This window comes from Takifugu rubripes, chromosome 6 (assembly GCF_901000725.2).
Source record: "Takifugu rubripes chromosome 6, fTakRub1.2, whole genome shotgun sequence".
NCBI lineage: Eukaryota > Metazoa > Chordata > Actinopteri > Tetraodontiformes > Tetraodontidae > Takifugu > Takifugu rubripes.
Genome location: NC_042290.1, coordinates 11,360,265 through 11,381,336, shown reverse-complemented (window position 1 = coordinate 11,381,336; position 21,072 = coordinate 11,360,265). Strand labels below are relative to the sequence as shown.

The 21,072-nt window shown below is 53.3% G+C and overlaps 1 protein-coding gene across 1 annotated transcript; it reads right to left on the bottom strand.

The window, feature by feature from the left end:
- Positions 1-302: 302 nt before the first annotated feature.
- Positions 303-9,410, bottom strand: fgf10a (fibroblast growth factor 10a; the record flags this gene model as incomplete). The annotated part of the gene is made up of 3 exons (XM_011604978.2): positions 303-1,032; positions 1,685-1,788; positions 8,747-9,410. Coding segments are annotated over 3 exons (969 nt in total), but the record flags the coding sequence as incomplete, so codon positions are not given.
- Between the last annotated feature and the right edge of the window lie 11,662 nt (positions 9,411-21,072).

Sequence of the window (21,072 nt, the reverse complement as noted above, 5' to 3'; positions counted from 1 at the left end):
AAGGTCAAGGAGGAGGCTTCCCCCAGCTGTTGGACCACCCCGAGACACGCGTACGTTTTCTCTTGGTCGTCGCCACGTAAACGACGTCCTCCAGGAAGCAGCGTTTGTCACGTGTGCTTGCGAGTGTGACATTAAACCCTGACCTTGCGCAGACTCTTAATCTATTGCAGACGCCCCACCGGCGTCCTGGTGCGAGCGAATGTTTTCCCACAACTTTCATGGATCGTCGTTGAAGCTACGCTAAAGCTGGAATGCCAGCCGAAACATCAAGGCAAACCCCCCAAAAGATGAAACGGCGTCAATGTAGTTATCTTGTATTTATTCAGGTTTAAATGATTGGTATTCAAAAAGAGAAGCATAAATGGTAAAAAGACAGATTTTGTTGCTTTTTTTTTTTGTTAAATATTACACAAAATAAATAAATTGTAAAGGAACAAAAGATGATGGAAGGTTGTAGTATTGGATTTGCTGCTGTCCCAGGTTGGAGTTCTACCACCAAACTATTTTCTCGTACTTTTTTAAATCTACGTCTCATTAATACGTTTACATCTTGCGTCTTCTGTCCTTTAACTCTTCACATATACAAATGTAGAAATGTGACTAATTACACTTTGGCACAGAAGGCGTTTCCCCTCGTATGTTCTGCTCTGCCAATGGACTCCATAACTTAAGATGGAAAATATATACACTGTATTGCAATAATCTTCTTTGTATCTTAAAATAAAAGCGTTTCAGTCTGTAGGATTCCCTCCTCAGTGCATCATTCAGACCTGACCCAGATCAGTCCAATGTAGCGCCCCCCGTAAGTCCACAAAAACCCGTCTCGCTCGGTCATCGAGGTTGCACGACGATGGGCAGGAAGTGCGTGGCCGTGTTTTTCCGGCGGGTTTTCTTCCCCCTCATCGGTTTGCCATTGGCGTTGAGCCCCACGAACATGTGCTTCTTCTTGTTGCGCCACTCCGCCGAGGCGTAGGTGTTGTACTTGTTCTCCTCGATGCGTTCGATCAGGCGGCAGTCCGGCCCGAAGTCCCTCTGCAGAGGAGAAGAGAAGGTTGATGGCGAAGGTTGGCAAACACGCCACACGGCGCTAAATGTCAAGACTATACAGCTTTGTCGAGGCGCTAGAGCCAGTCGGATGATTTTCATGTTTTAATCTGGAGATATAACGAGACAAAGATTTCATTTGATGGCCGCTGGATAAAGACGTCCCTGTGCTGAAGTGTAATCGAACGCCACCCCCTCCGCCCCCCAGTGCTGCACCGGTCTATCTGGTGTCGCAGCGAGCCGACGACGTCATGGGAATTCGGTTCCAGGCCATGCAACAGAATGCCTCTCTGTCCTTTCTGCCGTGTGTCATTTCATCTGTGGTGTGAGACCAGTCATAAAGAGTCGGTTCTTTCAAGGTAAGAAAGGAGGCAGAGAATGAGAGGAAGAGGGAGAGAACCCTGATGAAACCGCGAGCTGCTTCCCCCAGAGGGACCCCAGCAGAATAAACCCAAGGATTGTGTTTCGTGTTTGTGAATGGAGCCGAGAGCAGAGCTCGCACTGACTGATCCGCGGTTCCTGTTTCTGGAGCAGAGGGTCCAGCAGGTCTGTCACCTGTTTTAACAGCTATTCAAGTCGATTCAAAGAGGCAGAACTCATCAGCAACGCTCGGCGAGGCGGGGAATCGGCGGCTACTCACCGCTCCGTAGAGCTCCCCCTTCTTGCTGATGGCCAGGTAGTAGTTGCTGCCGAGGCCCCTGATGGCCACCACCCCCACGTCCACTGACTTGATCTCCAGAATACCTGGAGCGAGAACAGAAAGGTGTCAGAGCTGTGCCAAGAAAAACGGGTTTAAATATAACGGTCACCTGAAAAATGCCCCCCCGTCGCTCCCGCAGGGACGACGAGCACGCCACGTTAAAACCCAGCGGATACGCAGCACAAGGTCTCTTTAACCACGACTGGATCAAAGGGGAGCGCTTGTGTTGCCAGGAGACTTCGTGAGGCACGCATCGCGCCGTTAGGCCGCAGAGAGAAAACTGTTCTGAGCAATCGGAATCTTTTTTTAAAAAGGTTTAACGTTCCATCAACCGGCCACCAAACTTTAACGTCACACGAGCGCGCCGATGTGATCTGATGAGTCGGAACAGCCCGGCTGTCAGTAGCCGACATTAGCTTAGCTCGGATTTGGAGGCGCATCAATAACGTGAATATTCTGCTGGAAAGAGCTGCTTTTTCCGGGTTGTTCCCCTCCAGCACCTTCCCTGACGGGCATACCTCAGGCCGGCCTCTCGCCCTCTCTTCACTGGTTTTGCTTGTGGGCTGCTGGGATGGAGGTGTAAGCCAGGAAAAAACATCTCTGGTCTGTTTGTTTTTCTGAACTCGGGCTGGCAGCCGTCAGACGGGCACACGGGCTGGAGGCAGGGACCCTCTGTGGCTGCCAGGCTGGCAGGAGGTCAAGGCGTCCATATCGGCTTTCAAACCCGAACCAATTACTGCTTTAAAGATGTGGTTGTCGGCTCTTTCTTCTCCCATCCAGAGGCCGGTTACACCGACCCATAAAACTATCAGAGGTTTGAGGGGATTAGCTAAAGTGGCCAGAAGGAAGTGGAGCCAGAATCCAGGGCAATTCGGGGCTGCAGGAGGCAGAGATGGTGCGTTCGCTCTGATTTTACAGCCAAATGTTTCCTGTCAGATTGTGTAGCGATTCGCCCTGCATCACATTCCTGAGTCATTTCTGTCCATGAACCCTTTAAATTTAAGTTTTCTGCTTTCCACCTGATAATTCTTTGAATTTCCAACTGTGGTTCTTCGGCTAATTTCAAGTTCAGTCTGGTCTCCTTTAGCTTCCCCGGATTGACCCGCTCCCGGCGGGTGAGACCGCGTCGCACCCATTAATCACTCCCCAACACAAACCATCCACCCTGGTCTCAAGCCGCTCCGTCTGGCTGCACCGCAGCTGACGTTTCCGAGCTGTGATCCGTCAAACTAAAAGCGCTCTGCCTCGCTAAAGGCCCGTCCACCTGTTCAAACCCCTCTTCCCTCCTCTGCTTTGATGTGGTTTGCGGAAAACCAAAGCACAGACCTTTTTTTATTTTTTTAATTTATTTTTTTTAACGGCCCGTTTGCCAGTTACCAGAAGCCGCCCGTCTGCGCGACTTGAAAGGCTGCGCGGCAACAAAAGGCTTAGATTGCAACAGCGCAGTTTACGGCGTGGAGGAAAACACAACCGCCGCCTGTTGCGCGAGCTTTTAGCGGTAAACATGCAGGCATTCCTGCGAAGGGCCACACTCTGACCTCAGAACACCAGCGCTTTTAAAATCCCAGCATTCCCCCAACTTTAGCCCCTCCCCTTTTTGTGTCCTGGACTCCAGCCTGAATTATTAATCGCGAGCCGATGTTCTGGAGTGGACGAGAGGCTTTTACGACCACGCGGTGAAAGCGCAGCTGGCAGCGGGCTCAGGTAAAGTCGGGCACGTCCACAATCTGCCAGCTACATTTGTAACGCCTGCGTAACCGGGTCACATACTGGGCCAGGTGAGGTTCTTCCCACTAAGAATCACACTGTGGCACCTTCGGAGCTGCCACCTTTAACTGAACCACCGGATCCATCCTGAGACGTCCAGGAAGGAAAAATCTGCAGCTGACAAAGCAGTTTTTACTTCAAAGCCTTCCTTTTTAACCTGCAGCTGAGGTCACTTCCTGGTCATTTTTGCTTCTCGGATCAGCATCTAATACTTCATCGCCCACCTTGGGTGCACCAAAGGGCTTCACACTCATTCCAAAATAAACTTTAAACTCTTTGATGCTTTCACTTAAATTTATACGTCAGCGGTTTTTTTTCGACCCAGGGATCCCGAAGTCGCCTCGACTCCAAAGCTCAGACGATTGATGTTCAAGGCGGTTGAAGCGGGCCAGAGGTCTGAACCCAGAGGTCAAAGGAGGTCACGGAAAGATTTTCACCGCGTATCCAGGAGACTCGGGGTCGGGTGACCAGCCCCGAGCGCGTGGACTCGCAGCCGTGTTGGCGAGGAGCAGCTTTACACGGAAAACCTGGAAACGGTTTGATTCTTGCATTCTGGTCCAGATTTTGGCTCAAACTTCAGACATGAAGCACAAACGTGCCGTTCTGCAAAGGAAGGCGGGATGAAAACGGCCGTCTCCCTCTTTGAAACACCAGCAGAAGAATAATGGATGCAGCCTCTTATTCATGGCGACGGCCCCTAAACGCTGCGATTAAGGACGCCGACCGGCCTCGCTTCAGAATTTGAAAGGGTTCTGCCGAATCCTGGATGATAACGGAACCTCCTCACTTTCCTCTGTCCCAGATGTTTAAAGTCCCTCTGGTCTGTTTTTGATCTCGGCCTGTACCGGCGCGTTTTATCATGCTGGCGGCGTTAAATCGTACGAGTCAAACATGATCCAGCATCGCATCGATTTGTTTCATTAGCGAGCTGGTTCTGGTAAACACACACTCTCCGTATTATCCGTCTTCTTGGCCCGTAATCAGTTTATGACTTTATTTCCATCCCTGACAGAAACACTTAGCGTCTCCTGTCCGCTGCTGGACCCACAGAGCTGAAATCCACACGGCGCCAGATCCAAACCCGGCCAAGGTGGGGGGGGAAAAAGCAACAAGCCGGCTTATTATTAAAGAAACTCAAATATAAGCGGATCACCTGAGCGGCCAGAATTTGGGATCGTTTTACTCTCCTGCAGCAAAACCGCGTCGGTTTATGTCACAATCGTTTAAGACGGGAGCGCAAATCCACGGCGACATTAATGGCGGTTTCGCTGAGAGGAGGCAGGGAAACGATCCCGCTCGGCCCGGTTGACTTTGTAACGCCGTGAAGCGCCAAAGCTGCCAGGTTCTGTCAAAACCTGTCACGAGCCTCAAACACGTGTTGGTATTCCTGCCTTTAGGAGGACTCCCTCGGACGGGACACGGTCCTGAGCCCCTTACCTAAACCCCGACCCGAACCGGAACCTTCAAACCCAGTCTGAATATGCCTAAGACGTTATGAGGACCCAACTAAATATCCTCATTACTCCCTATGTAGCGCACACACACACATACACACACACACACACACACACTCTACCAGAGCTGTCAGGAATGCCAGATAATTTGTGTGTGTGTGTGTGTGACTCCTCTGTCTCCGATGCTGTTGTCTCTCCTCCCTCAATGAGTTCTGATCCGCTCATCTGACACCAGGTCAGCTCTTTGAGGAGCCGCTCTTCCTCATTTAGCTCGTTAGCCCATTTTAACCTGAATTTTACGTGAACTCGCGGACCAACGTGCGCACGCTTCAGCTCGTCCCTGTAGCGAACAAGGCCAAGTCAGATGGAATAATTCATCGTTCAGACCACAAAATCCGCTGGATTATTGTTAAATCTGGGACGGCCTGAACGGCCAGTCTGGTTTTATTCAGGCTAAATGCTTCTACATATTTATAGCATGAACTCTGTGGGCTTGTAAAACCTGAGGAGGACCTTGAGAGTGCTGCCAGATGTATCTCACAGCGCTGCACCACTTAGGCCATCCCACCCCCACCCTGGAAATCTTTGGAAGGACTCTTCGCATTAAATAAATGCCCCATTTTAACAGTCTTGGAACCCTCCGCCAGGCTGAAACACGGAAGAGGCTGTCAATCAAAGAGGTCCTGATATCCTGATGGGAAGAGCTTCCCAATTGGCTTCATGGCCTTTCCTGGAATGGAAGAACCCTGGAAGAACCCTGCGGCTGGTTATCGTCCAGCCTTAGTTTGTGTTTAGACTCAAACTGGTGTCGCGCAACGTCGTAATTCCCAGTAAATGGCGGAGGCTTTCGCTTTACGGTGTTTTGGTTCAGGTTTCAGTCAAACGTGTTTAAAGAAGCGTTTCTCTTGGAAGATGATGATCCGCCACGTTTTGGCGCCACAGGCGGCGTCCGTCAGGGGCGTCTCGTACCTGCAGCAGCCACATGGCCCGCTGGTTTTGCTAACTGGGTTTTCAGATGAATTTAACCGTTGATTGATGCTCTGGCGGGTTTTAGCGCGCCGGCGCTTCCCCGAACAAGCTCACGCCGCGATGTTTGCGTGCAGCCGTGATTTACGGCCGCCAGGGAGGAGAGCCCATGAAGATGTCGGAGTAAATTTTAATGAAAGGCAAGACTGACACTAACCTCTGCTGCGTCCAGCACCTCCTCATAACTCTCTGTTATGGGCCACACTGTTACCTTTCCCATGAGAACCCTGAACACACGCCACCAGAGCGTCGTCGGGCTGAACGTGCTGAGTCACGTTTGCAAAATGAAGGACTTTCGATGTTTTGGACGGCGAGTTCGGCTCGAAATGCCCAAGATAAATGGAAAACTACTCCATTTACGAATGAGGAAAAGCACTTTATGCACCGAGGAGTGAAGCTAACGGGAAAATCCCGGTTATTGAACTTGCGATGTGACTCAAGTTCATCTGTTTTCACTTTTGTTAAATAATCACAGCTTCCTGCTGGACTCTGTGGTCAGTTGTGTGGCCCTGTGATTGACTGTAAGATCATTTCTTCATGTTGGCGCCTTTGCTAACACACCAAACACGCTTTTGATCTAAATTTAACAGCGGCAGCTTCCTCATTTAACCATCGGGGGCAGCGCGGTGCGCTCTGCTTGACCTTTCTCATAACAAAAGTTTCCTGAATGGGTCAGTGGGTAAAGGTCAAACCTCAGGGGGGAGAAGCCTGTAATTACACACAGAAAACCTGCACCAGATTAGAAAAATCCCCCCTATTTGTCTCTCCCTAGGTTGTGGTGGGTTAGATTAAATCATGTCAGTGGGTAAAGCGTCGGCTGATGAATGTTGGCAATTTAACTGTGTGTGGCGGCTTTTACAACCCGGGTGGGATTTCTCGCCACGTTTCCCGCTCTAGCTGTGTGTCACTGTGGCATTGCGCAACGCTAATTGAGCTAAGCAGGACCAAAAGCCTGCGGTCCAAGTCCGCGCACGTGTCCAAGTGTTTCACGGCTTTATTTGTTTAGAAACGCTGTGTGGCGGCGTGCGGATGGTGGCGAAGGCTTTGACGCCGTGTTAGTTATGATCGAGGGGGATCAGTGCTAATCCGCGACAGCCTGACACCAACTCCGCTCTCGGGCCGGAGGCGCCTTATTTTTGAAGGTGAAACTGGATAGATGGGCCCCGATCATGTGACCACGAGTAGACAAACACGCTTTAGCCAGCGCGCTCCCACCGCCGACCTTAATCCCTGAATGATGTCTTTCCCCCGGCTGTGACAGGGTGATTTAGAGAGGCTCTGCTGTGGAGGAGAGTCTCCACCCTGCAGCTCGAGCTGGAACTTCTTCATCACCTCTGACACCACCTAATGACGGCCATTTGCAACCTGACCTCCTGGACATTACCGGACAACTAGAGCCGCCCCCTCCCCACTTTTCAAGTTAATGACATCCTCCAGTGGAGCTGCAATTAAGCTCAACTTGTAGATGTGCAACAGGCGCTAAGAAGAGCCACGTGTTTTTAATGAGACCTGCATCAAAGAGCCCCTTTAAAAAAAAAAAAAAAAAATCAGTCCACTGGTTAATGCAGTTGCTTTAAACCTTTTTAAGGGTGTAAACGTTTATTGTGATCTGTAGCACCTTAAAAGTTGACGCGGGAACATCTGTTGGTTGGTTGGGGGAGTTCACACAGATCTAAGTGGGTCACAACCCGATAACGCCGAGATGGCGACTGAACCGACCTCATGTCGGAACGGATGCATCAGCACATCGAACACTTTTACTGCCATGGGGGGGGGGGGGGGCCCATCTGCAGCTCTCCAGCAGTCGGCATCAAACCGCTTCATCTATATTAAATATAATTAGCTCTGTTGCTCTTCGGGCTAGCGCTCTGTTCATCGTGCTAACGCCTCTGATAATCGCTCCATCGGCTAATAGTGCGACATGCGGACGGGCCATCGGGTCTCCCCAGGTTTTCGCCAAATTTCCAGCCGCTTTCGTCTGACGCGCATTGTCGTGGTTCTGCCGGATCCTCCGGATCCACGTCTTCCTATGCTGGAGCGTGGCTGCAGAACTGGACGGCTGTGTGGAAGGAGCACGAGGCGCTAATTGAAATTCCTTTAGCCGTGTCTGGCCGAGCCCTGGTGTCTGAGCGGCGCACACATGCGCGCACACGCGTTCACACCAGCCCCAGTAAAAGTTGCCATATGGGGGCCACGTGCGCGCCTGGACTCTCCGCGCTCGCTTCAGAGATGTTCCGACACGAGCGCGGAGAGAAGCTGCTGTTCTGATCTTTTTAGAAAGAAATGGGAGGCGAAGCCAAGCAGGTAAAATATGGAAGCAATGTTCTGTTCTGCCTCAGCTACTGTCAGCGCGCCCTGAGGTGATGAAGCTATTCTGAGCCGCTGGAAGTCCTGGAGAACTTCCAGATGTCTTTAACTGGAAGATAAAGAGGTGGATTCTGGAAAGATAAGGCCGGACTTCTCTGCTCTGGATCAGTCTTAACTGCTCATGACAAACGGCACAAGTTTTATAACGTGCGAGAGCGTGGACCTTCACGCCGAGCTGAGGTTTTTATTCCTCTCCAAAGAGCAAACGTGACCCGTAATAAATCAGATTTCGCCTTTGAGCGATGTTCTGGGGGTTTTGGTTCTGGACCCTGGTTCTACTGTGGGCTCTGAGCCGAACACATTTGATCATTAGTTGTTGAGCGAAGCCGCCTGTCTGCCTGCGGAAGAGGAGCGAAAAGAACCGGGCCGGATCGGAAGAGCCACTTACTGTACGGATCGTCCTCACTTTTGGTGCCGTTGACTTTTCCCTTCTTGTCGATGCGAAGGAAGAACTTCTGGTAGGAGAAGAGTTTCCTCCTGCGCACGTCTCCCTGGAGGTGGTTGTAGCTGCTCCGCACGTGGCGCCCGACCACCGTTGCAGAAGACGCGTTGGTCGCCCGGGGCAACCTGGCGGAAGAGGCGTGTAGTGATGGAATATGTGACGGGTGCGGGACGAAGACGCCCGGCGGTGGCGGCGGCGTCGCTCCCGGGGCATCGCGAGCTTCCTCAGGCCGTACGGACGCGGCACACGGGGACGAGGAGGGTCCGAGCAGGACGAAGAGGAGGACGAAGGTGAGGGAGAGGAGGGAAGGAGGCCTGAAGCAGGGGTAGGAGGAGGAGCAGGCGGCCGGTGCACCTTGTGTCACTGTCCATCTACACATGGTAGTGGAGCTGGGAGCGCTGTGGAGGTGCTCAGGGGTTGGGGCATGCTGATGTGGGTGCTGGGAGAGGGAGCGAGAGTGGGAGAAACTCCCCCTGCCTGCCTGCCTGGAGACACCTCCTCTGTCTGGGGACCCCAACGTCACCAAGGCTGTGAAAACCCGCCGGGCGGCGGCGGCGGCGGCGCCTGCTCTGTGCTGGGGGCAGCTGCTGGAGGTGAAGCCCCCCGTGTGGGTTATTATTCAGCAGCTCTGCAGGAATGCAACAACATCCATAAGTCACATCACCTCGCTGGGAACAACTGGGGAGGACTCGGATAAAGACCGGCAGACCGCAGCTGCCTGCTCCTGGAAGTCGCCCGGCTCCTCACCCACGCTCCAATTCCTTTTTAAAAAAGATAAAGTGCCGTCCTGGACACCCCCACCCCCCCCACCCCCGGCTGTAGTTGACTGCTGAGGTGGACGTCCGTGCACTCACATGCTCATCCCGGCCCGCTGTCTTCTGCAGCCTGAGGTCTGGAGGCAAGATGCCGGCCTGCTCGGCACAAACGGAATCAACAAATAAGTTTGGTTAAAAGATCGATCCCGCTTTTTACGGAATTTTCCAAATCCAAAGAAGGGCAAAGAAGTCCCGGAATCCGAGTCCCTCTTTGTTTTTCCTGCGTTTGAAGCCGGTGTGAAGTTACGCGAGTGGAACCGAGCCGCGGCGGCGCTCCCGTCGGTGATCCCGGCCTCCCCGTCTCTCTTCTCTCGCTGCCTCTCGCAGTTGTGAGCGCCGCAGCCGTGTGTTGCCTCTCTTCTGTCCTCCCATGTGTGGCCCCCTCCCTCTTTCCTCGGCCTCTCCCCCTCCCTCCCTTCCTCCCTCCCTCCCTCATTATCTGGAGTTTGTCTGAGGTGACCAAATCCTGCGTTTCACCTGATTTATCTGAGCAACTCCCCACATGCCATCTTTTAGTGTAATTACCTCTATGAAAACCACTTGTAGACCTGTGTGTGTGTGTGTGTGTGTGTTTGTTGGGGGGGTCTGGCCCACCCTATTTGCTTTTCCCTCCTTCTCCCTGTTTTTTCCCTCCTCCCATTCTCAGACGAAGCCCCAGCAGGACCGAATAGTTCAGTTTATTTGGGTGTTTTCACATTTGTTTCTGCTCCTGAATTGAGTTTTTCTCATGTGGAAATATCATAAAACATCTTTCGAAACACCTCGGCAGCGTTTTTCTGGAGTGGAACCGTTGTTTCTTCCGACTCTGGAACCCTCAGAGTTTCCATAATGTTCGTGTCATCACGATTGCTGTCTTTGGTTTGATATTTCCAGTTCTGGTCCCAGCTGTGAGGCCGTTGTCGTCCTGTCGGGTCCACATTCGTGCAGATGTTCTGTGCACGTGAACGTTGGTGTGTTGGTGGGTGAAGGAACGACCTCGCTCCCGTCGCCGTGCTTCACCTTCGGAAGAATCCGGCTCTGCAGACCACCTTTAATGACCTCCTTAATTTAAAATATGAAGAGCAGCTAGCTACCGACCTCAGCGGTGTCATGTGACTGATCACCTGATGACAGCGGTTCTCTCTGCTTCCATGATCGTCTGGATCTGGGTCCACCGGGTTGACCCCCCCCCCCCCACTTCAGCACCGCGGACAGCACCTTCCGACGTGCGAGGCGTCGCACGGTGCCGAGCGTCTTCGCCACGTTGGCGGTTTCCTCCATCAGCAGCGCGTTCTGATGAAATTCCCTTGATTTTGGCGCGACTGAACGAGTCCGACCCACCGTTTGAACGCAGATAGCCGGGCTGGCGTCCCTGAATGGTCATCATCATAAATTACCAACGTCCCTGGTGTCCATGGCGGCGCCGGCTCCAGAGCGTGGATCCAGATTCAGATATTTTAGGAGTTTTGTTTGGAAGAAACGAGTAACTTGATCCATCTGTGATATTTGGCCTCCAGGACTTCATATGACTTTTTTTTTTTTTTTTTTGCACCGAAAATAAAAATGCCTGATTTTTGTTGCTTCGTCAAAACGATTGCGATTCTTAAAGAACGCTGCAGGTTCCACGTGCGCTCCCCAGGCAAAACTGATCTGAACTGAGCCAAATGATCAGCAGTTGGCGCTGTTGGGTCTTCTGGGTGGATACTTGAAGACGATAAAGGCCGAGGTCCTCGCGGTTCGTCCTTGGCTCCGCCTTCATGCTGGAATATTTAAGCCGTCTCATCATTGCCGCGTTTAATCGTTAATTACCGACCGACGTCTTCGTGGCTCCGCCCTGCCGAACCCTCTAAATGAGACTCTGATGTCGGAGATGATGCCGTGCTCAGAAGAGCGGCGTTCCGTGCCTGCAGCGTTGGGGTGGCACTGATGTTTCCGGGGCCGTGCGTCGCCTCTGGTTCTGGCGCGGTCCGGTCCTGATTGGACCTGGAGGAAGACCGGCGGTTCTAATTGTTTCATTGCGGTCGAGCTGGAGGCTTTGAAGGCATCGGGGTTTCGGATCAGCGCGGCAGAAATGTGACGGTGAAGCTGGCTGACGCCGTGCGCTGACGCCGTGCACGGCAGCCACGCTCATCGCTCTTGGCGACGGAGCACTTTAGGAGCAGCTTTTTTTTATTTTTTTAAGGCATCGCCGCTACAGTCCTTTTTAAGGCCGGTTTCTCACCGGTCCCACGTTTATTTCAGTCAGCCCATCGGAATGCGGCACGGAATGCACGTGAAATGGAAACAAGCAGGGATCAAGATGGGAACTGATGAGTAAACACCTCTTCCTCAGGCCGCCTCAGAATGAGTCCCAGACTCCCGATCGCAGAAACGCGACCTTCACGTTGCGTAAACAAAGTCTGTCATAAAGCAGGATAGTTGTGTAGCTACACCATCTCGAACGTCGTGAGGGGAATCGGTAAAGTCGGACCTGGTTCCCGACACGGAACGCTCTCGGAGCCTGAATCACGCAACGTTCCGAGCGCACGCATTTCTCCTATTTTTGGCCTCAGCTGCCGATGCTGATTGTTATTGGCCGGAGCGTCTCTTCAGGGAATACTTGAAAATAGACGGCGCTCCGAATAAAAGCACCTGAAGGTCAGCGGATTAGACTCTCGTTACAGATGGAAAGAGTGTGACGAAGCTTCTGTTCTTCTTCAAACACAAATGAAACTGAGAGGGAACAGTGAAATGTGACTCAGCCTGAAGTCATGATGGAGGTAATTAGGCTGTATAATCAAACCTGCTGTAGTTCCATATCACACACCGACCCTGGGTCTGGCGAGCACGTCTGACCGTGGCGTCTAACAACGCGGGAGCGTCCGTGTAGCGGCGGACGCTCCGGGTTTGAACTCTGAACTCTTCCAGCCCGAGACATTGGACGCCCCGGGAAGTCACCGACTCTGCAGCCGGGTTCCGCCTGGTTCCGCCTCGCCAGTTTACATTCTGAACCTAAAGTTTTGACGGCCCGTCCGGCGCAGCGGCGGCCGCTCCGCCTGCTAGCGCCGCGTTAGCTTCCACAATTTAATGATGTCAGTAATCGCAGGCGAGGACCCTAAAAGCAGGAACATTAAACATCAGTGACACTGGAATGTGAACTCCCCTCGTACGTTTGGTTACAAATAACGTTGGCCGCTAAATTACCGGCAGAGCCGAGGAACGAACCCGGTGACTCGACTGCGGTCGGAATGTTTTCATCATCAGATATTCTATTTGTGGCTCCTTTTCTCTGATCCTGGAAAATATTCCCGCTAGTTATTATAATGGGAATATTTTGTTTGGGTTGATACTTTAACGACCTTGTTAACGTAGCCGCGTCCAGTCCTTCATCCCGTCTCCTGTGGCTCCACGGCCTTTCCTGAAATATTCATGGAGGAACTGGGAGCACTGGGTGAATAATGCAACAGGTGGCTGAGTTCTAGTTTCAGAGAAAGCCAGCGGAAGGATAAATTAATGATTACGGACACTTCTGTCCACCTTTTTTCCAGCTAAACAGCAGAAATCTTACCAACAAACGCGACGCTGCACCACATTTCAGAAGGTTGGAATTTTGACTCCGCCTCCACCCGTCGACAAGACGTGACGGCGGTAAATCCGGAACGTGGGATCGAGACGTGTCGGCCGAGATGTTGCATGTTTATCAGTCCTGATGTTTTCCAGTAGATTTATTTTTTGAAAATGGAACATATGGACACGATAACAAGGCCCCGAATGTGGTTTTGATTCCAGCTGGACTTTAAAGGCATAAATAAAAAGCGCAGATGTGGATTCACCTTGTTTTCTGTCTCCGGCCTTTTAATATTGTCACCACTCGAACCCGCTTCGCCCGCTGATTGCTCACACGTTGAGACGCTTTTACAGAAACGCGACTGAAAGCTTCAAAGTCTTCGACGCGGACTCGTGCCGCCGGCGCTCGTTTCTGCGGAGGCGGGAAAAAGATGTCGTCCTTCTGTCGTTAAATCTGCCGTTTGCTCCGTCCCGCCAACGATCCGCTGCGTTGCGTTTAAGCGGCCTGAAAACTGGCGTTTTTGCTCCGTCGTAATTGAGTTTGACAAGCAGAATAAACGGGCGCTGCCCAGACGTGCGCGTCGTCCAGGGAGACTAAATAAAGGTGCGCGGCGCGAGCGGGAGGAGGGATAAGACGGATGTCTTTGATGATTCGCGTGGCTTTCTTGTTTATTTCGCCAGGCGGGAGGTTGAAAGGCGAGCGGGCCTGCGGCCAATCAGCGCTCATCATTACGGATGGGACCGGTGCCAGAACCAATCAAACGCTGGTTCATTAGGAGGCGGGGCACCTCGGTCACGGCAACTGACGGCGGGAAACAGATGTTTGTAACGTCTGTAAAAACCTTTTTCTTTTTTTCCTCAGCTTGAACACGGGTTTACAGGACTGGGTTCTCCGGCCTCTGAACACGGGTCAGGTTAGACCCGTGGGCGGTTCCGTCAGCCTTCCTAAAGTTACCGACCGGAACCAGGCTAACGCGCCCGGCCCGGCCACGGCTGGAACCAGACACCCGCCTGCTGCGCGTCCTCGGCATCTCCTTTCAGGTATCGGGTTAAAGTGGACCAGAACCCCTCCCCCGTCCGACCTGTTGCACACCTTCAGCTCGCAGAAGACCCGACGCTTTGTTCCGCACATGTAAAGACCCCCCCCCCCCCCCCCAACGTGTAACCGTGGAAAAGAGGGCGAAGGAAGTTGAAAGGCGGCGCCGATGAGAGCGGCCCGGTGAGACAAAGCCCTGTGATGTGGTGGAGCCGTCCAGCCGTGCCTCCGCACACAGGTAGACAATAGTCCGGCTGAAAGCCCCATGAAAAGTTCTGTCTAGACACGCGGCCCAGAGACGAGACGGCTTTGATGCGGCTAAGCGCTCGTCTGTGTCGCAGGTGCGCCGCGGATCCCTCGGAGCGAGATCGGAATAGCCGGATCCTTCCGGTTTAGAGGTTTAAGCAGGTCTGTCATTAGATCGCCTGACACGTCGAGAGACCGGTCCAGCGGGGCCAGTGAACGCACCGCGCTGCCTTCACTGACACTCCTGTGAACATGTTTTTTGGTTGGGACTGAATCCAGGTGCCTCCATCGCAGCGGCGAAGGTCGCGACCTTTGTCGGAGCACGTCGCAGCGGTTTCTAGCAGCCTTCAGCATCCTCACGAGATTATTTAATTATTCTTTCCTCTAAAAAAAAAAAACCAGCCGTCTGGGTGTCTGTTTTTTATTTCCCACCAGCCCCTGGTGCTGTTTTCATCCCACCGACCACGAATGCAGACGAGCTCGAACGTGCAAATGTCCGATTACCCCGAACACAGCGCCGCCTTTCCTGATTATCCCGATATAATAGCTGGCTCCAGCCTCATGTTGCTCCCTCGGTATTATTCCGGCATTTGAGGGTTTGGACAAACACGCGTTTCTCCCAGCAGATTTCCTGGAACACGACGGAGGTTTTCCGGGGGTTGTTCCCTCAGAGGTCCTCAGTTTGAATGCGAGCAGATGATTAAAGCCCGGAATGTCTCACTGAATTCCACTGACGGACAAACGAGTGTCTGAGTTCCGTCTGACGGGCCAAAACAGCTGAGCAGCCGACCAAATTAAACATCTCGCCAGAGACGCATTAACCACCTGCCGCCGCCGCCCCTGGTGGACGCCACTTGTCGCTTCCGTCCTTTTCATTGCTTCTGACTGTTCGGGCCGCCGAAGCGTCTCACGTGTACCAGGAAGTCCGTCCGTCGCAGAATAAACCCACACGTATTTGATTGCCTGTGTTTTGCTTTGGGCCGTAAACGTCTGCAAATGGAGCCGATCCCTCACAGTGTCGGCGGGCCGGAGCGGAGGAACGAGCTGTTTTTGGACGAGTCGGAGCACAAATCGGTCAAAGCTGGAGGCGACTTCCAGCTCGGTTTACTGAAGCGTCCGCTCCGAGACGTTCAGGAATAATCCGACATCACAAACACAACGAACGTTGGACAGAGTGAGGCTCCTTCGGGACACGAGTGAGGCTCCTTCAGGACACGAGTGAGGCTCCTTCAGGACACGAGTGAGGCTCCTTCAGGACACGAGTGAGGCTCCTTCAGGACACGAGTGAGGCTCCTTCGGGACACGAGGACAGGCTCCTTCGGGACACGAGTGAGGCTCCTTCAGGACGCGTGGACACGTGATGGGTCCCAATGAAGCCGCCTGGCCCGTGTCAACAGAGGACAAACACTCAATTCTAGCAGATTGTTCTGGAAAAACCAAACTAAATGACGCATTTTACGGCAGGAAACGTCAAAAATCAACACGGTTTTTGTTTCCCCCCCCACTAAACGGACTCTGACACGGCCTGAAAATCTGTTTTGGAGGAAAACGAGGCGGGCCAGAAAACCCACCAGAACCTCGAGGACCTCGAGCAGTCGGAGGTTCGAGGGTGCGACAGGCGGCGTCAATGTGCGTTAATCATTTTTACGCTAACCATGTGTGCTGATTGTGAACGGAGGACGGCGTCAGATGGATGTTTATTTCATCACTTTGGAGCGCTTCAGACGGGTGGAGACAGATGACAGAATCCTGCTGGGGCCCGCCTGCGCCGCCGGAGCTGCAGGTACAAACCAGCCGTGATTATTTACACCTTTTTCTGCTCAGATCTGCGGGAGAGGTTGTAATCGGTGAAAGGTCGCCGTCCTTTACGAGCCTGTTTCCAATTTTCGGTCAGAAATATTCCTGTTTCTTAAAATCGGGGTGTGTTTACGCGTCCTGGGCTCCAGCCAGCCGATCAGGGGTCAGTGGTGGTGTCTGTCCTGCGGTGAAGAATATCTGATTGACGATGGCGGGGCGCTTTGGTCCGGCCCGTTTGAGCTAGGGCGCTGTGGTCACGGGGCCTCCAGCTCAGTGGGGGGGCTTTGACCCACATCCCGCTGGTCTCAGCTTGCTGCATATTTTATGTTTCAATTCACATTTTTACCTATAAAAATCCCAAACTGACGTTTTTCGGCTGCACTCCGGCTGGGATCTTGCGTTGGCCGCGGAGGCGGAATATTCGTCGCCTTGCGTCGATCCGGCGCCGTCAGAGTTGCATCCTGACCACGGCAGAACTCCAAATCCCAGCATTCCCATGTGTGAACCCGGCTGATGAAGTGATCCCCGAAGAGGTAAATCTGTCAATACGTCCGCTGTTATATACGTCCGTCTGCACATCAAACCTGGGCGTGAAATCGGGGGGAGCCTCTTCAGGCCGAGCGTCGTGGGGGGGGGGACCCGGATGGGGATATAAAAGACTTGGATGCTATAAAATTGGCTGCTTCCACGTGAACGTTGTGATTTACAGCAACACAACAAGCTAACTCGGAGCCAGAGACGGCACATTTTAGCATCGTTGACGGTTAAATATGGATGAGATAAGCTGAGCTCTCAGCTGGGGGGGGGTCCTGAGGAGAGGGGGGGGGGGGGGGGGTCTGCGATATTTCTACAAAGAAATGATGTCGCAACAGTCTGAGATAAAGTCGAGGTGTGCTTGTCTCGGAGAGGCGGGGGGGTTAGCTGTCACCACGGAGACGCATTAGAAACACACTCACGCAGCCCTTCTGCTGTAGCCACGCCCCCTCTCTGCTGTAGCCACGCCCCCACTGCCTCGCACCTTCACCGGCAGCCGTCTCTCCTCTCTCGTGGTGGGACTGGAGTCGTAGCGCCGCAGTCCTTCACTGAGAGTCCGATATGAACCGATCAGAACCGCGCGGCCAAACTGGTCCCGAGGGGACGCTGCTTTGATGCCTTTGATCTTACGTCTCAAAGCGATACCGGGGGATCAGCTGACTAAATGTTCAACAGAGATGCTCATTTATTTCGACTGCAGGACAGAAAGAGAGTAATGTTATTGTAGTACGGCCCCCACTGTTACAGTAAAACTGAACATTAGTGTGTGTGTGTGTGTGTGTGTGTGTGTGTTGCTGAGAACAGCCAGAGTGAAGCACTTGAGATGAAATAACACGAACCAGACCTTCGCTGCGATTAAGATCCTGAGTGTTTCCTGTCTCATATGTTCCTTTTAATTGAGCGAAACAGTTTAATGTCACATCCGAGCGGCCAACTCACACTTCTGCGGGAAAAACGAAGGTAGCCGTCGGAGTTTTATGGGCGAGATGTCTCCATTTGATGATGAAAGCCTGAGAACAAAGCTCTGCCAAAATCCAGTTTGACGGCGCACAGAAACGTCAAAGTGATTCAGAGCTGGGCCTGTTTGCCAGAGGCGTCTGGACCGGAGCAGCCTTGTGGGGTCCAGCGGTCGTTGAGGTTCCCGGCTTCATCAGCGCGGACACTTGACGACAGACGGGAAAGCCCTGATGATGACAAATGCAACTGCGGAATTCCATCCATCCCAAAGCATGTGGAGATTTCCTTCAAGTCCAAAATCAAGAGGGTTTAATCAGCGGTTGGAGCCCGGGTTATTGTTGCTAATGTCCTGAGCTGCATCCCGAAGACCCGGTTTGGTATTTCTGTTTGAGCGGCAGACGGGGCCAGAACCAGGAACCGGAGCGGTTGTTGTCGAGGTGTTGACCCACCAGCAGATCCAGGTGGACGCGTCTGCGCTCCTCTGCAGTGTTTAGTCTGAGAGGCTCCATCTGCTGCCCAGCTGCCTGCGAGGGTCTAACGCCCATGATCTCCAATCAGCTATGCTACGTTAGGCTAACGTCAATTGGGAGGTCGGGGAGCGCGAGGGCTCCGAACGCACCACGTTTTCCCTCGTTTTGCCCGTCTCTGCCTGTAACGGGAGGCTGCCGGATGCTGTCGGAGCGGCTTGTCGCAGCGCCCGTCCCGGCTCTTCCCGTTCTAGCTCTTCCCGTCCCGGCTCTTCCCGTTCTAGCTCTTCCCGTTCCGGCTCTTCCCGTTCCGGCTCTTCCCGTTCCGGCTCTTCCCGTCAGCCTCCTGCGTCGCTCAGTGTCTTTTCTCCCCCCTCCAACAAACTCTTGAAGTTTTCTCACTCTCGTCCCCCTTCAGCCCCGACACCAGGCTGGCTTTGAAGTCCTCTTTTAAGAGCAAACGCCCCCCCCCCCCCCCCCCCCCCCGCCAGACGCCGCACTCACTTCTCACCTTTTTAATAAGGCACTCCTAGACAAGTGTCAGGCCTCCCTCCTTTCCTTCTTTCTCTCACACAATCTGTCACATGCGCTCTGAAGTCCTCAGGTCCTTAAAACCAGCCTGTAAATTCTTTGTCACTTGGTTGTGAACTCGACCCCCCCCCCCCATACGTGCGCGGTGCTTTTCTGCTGCTCTGACTCGGCGTGAATGCCGTTTCCGGTCCTTGAATGCAGCGTCCTCCCTGAACGGTCCTGCTCAGGACGTGGACCCGGGTTTGTCCCTCCCTGAACGGTCCTGCTCCAGGTTTCCTCCTGTTGAAGGCAGCTCGTTGGGGGTCTGGCTGGGCTCCACCTCCACCCTCCCTGTCTTTAATAACGTGATATTGTCCCATCTGTCGCGGGAGGGGGAGCCAGCGTGCACGTGTTTCCAGTTAGGCTCATCAGAACCTGATGTGGGGAGGCCGCAGCGAAGGAGAGGGCCCGAGAGCGGCGGCGCAGCTCGCTGATTAAACCCGACTCGAGGTCGTTTCATCGCCCAGGTAGACGGCGTTTGAAGGTGTGTGAACCCCCCCCCCCCCCCCCCCCCGGTCTGTCCCCGTTAGTGGTTTCCCGCCCAGAGCTCCCAGTAGGAATGTCGCAGTACCGTCCCGTCTTCCACGGTTGGGTTTGAGAGCGCGGGGGCCCGGGGACACGGGCGGGTTGACGTCGCCATTAACATATTTGTGAGCTGCCATCATGCAGAAGTGCTGATCAAAGCGCGGCTGCAGCCCCACCTCCAGACAGCAGCGCCGCGATGGTTCTGGCCCAAATCAGATGCAGGAATAAACATCTCCGGGGTTCCGGATCTGCAGCCAGAACTCCCGTGGATGTGGGGCGACGCATGCGGCGCGCGGAGGTCGTCTCCGAAAGCAGATAGACGTTATTGTACTGTAACGGCGCCCCGCCGACCCGGGGAGCTCAACTCGGTGGTTCTCCGGACCTGCCTGCTGTTTCTCCCTAAAACGGGAATGTCGTTCCGTTCCGTTGTTGGTTCGGAGGCCCGGAGGAACGTAAATTAGCACAACTTGAATTATATGTTTGCGAATCTCCATCAAAGTGCAGCGTCGTGGCCAAATGAAACCCTCGTTTCTCAGAACTCGGACGGCGAGCGCCGGGGGGGCAGAGTCCGGCGGTGGCGTCGTTGTTTGTGTGTTTGTTTGTTTCTCTTTAAACGTGCGCGTGCCGGCGCTGCTTTTATGTGCAGGGAAGCGCGCGAGCGTGCTCGTGGGCCCGGGCGGCTGCAGGCGAGGTTACATCTTGCAGCAATTAAGCTGCGTGAGTCTGTCCGGCCCTCCGCTCCTCGGGTCCTGTTTCAAGGCCGGCCTGCGTGACACAAACCCAGAACGCTCGGTGGCCACGGCAACGCCGCCGCCTTGCACAATAGCACGCGGTCGTATCTGGCGGGAGCCCGCCGTGCTAATGAAGCTTACGGCTGCCTCAGCGCCGTCGGCCCCGCTGCGCCAGTCTCACCCAGAGCTTTTGTCTTCGTCTCGTGAGCGTTGACGTGTTGCTATGAGTCCCCCCCCCCCCCCAGTCCAAATTCTGGGGCTCCGCAGGGCTCAGCTGTGGGTCCCCTGAGCTTCCAATACAAATGTGCCGCATCTAAACGGGACGAAGAATTTTGCTAATTTTGAGACGTGAAGGATGGAACATTGTTTATACAAGTGGCAAAAACTGAGAACTAAACTAACTGGAAACGGTAACGTGGAGTTTTGGCTGAATGAGCTCGAGTGCCTGTAGAAAAGTTCCATGTTTGGACAACTTGGTCAAATAAGATCAACCTGAATGTTCCAGTTTACTGAAACTGTTTCTCCTCACGTCCGCAGACTCCAGAGGTTTAAGAGTTTGCAGCCGGGAATCCTTGATGAATCCGGACCCTGACTGGATTGAGATCGCAGCTCCAGAGCTCTGCGGCCCCCACCCCCGACGTGAGGGCAGAACGCGTGGGAAAGCGGGATTGACAGGAAGTTTGTGTGTTTGGCCGGCGGGTAGAACAGATGCCAGCGCAGGAAGGCAGCAGTTTTGCCACCAGTTGGAGCAGGTAAGTGACCAGATTCAGGCTGACGTGACTTCTAGGATGCAGTTTGTTTGATTCGTTAAATCAGTGCAGACAAAATAATGCGCCAAAATGCTGCCAGATAAATATACAAATCGGCCCAATTGAGCTGAAATCACACAAATCACTGAATTCATGTCTGGTCTTCTCACTCGATTTAGTTGTGTAACTGTTGCCAAATGCTGCCATCTGGCGGCCGTTTGGGGTCAGTACAGGTTCGATTTAAAGGGATTTTTAAATGTCAAATCTAAAACTGTCATTTAACCAAATGTTGCTTGAAAAAGGGATTAACGACAGACGCG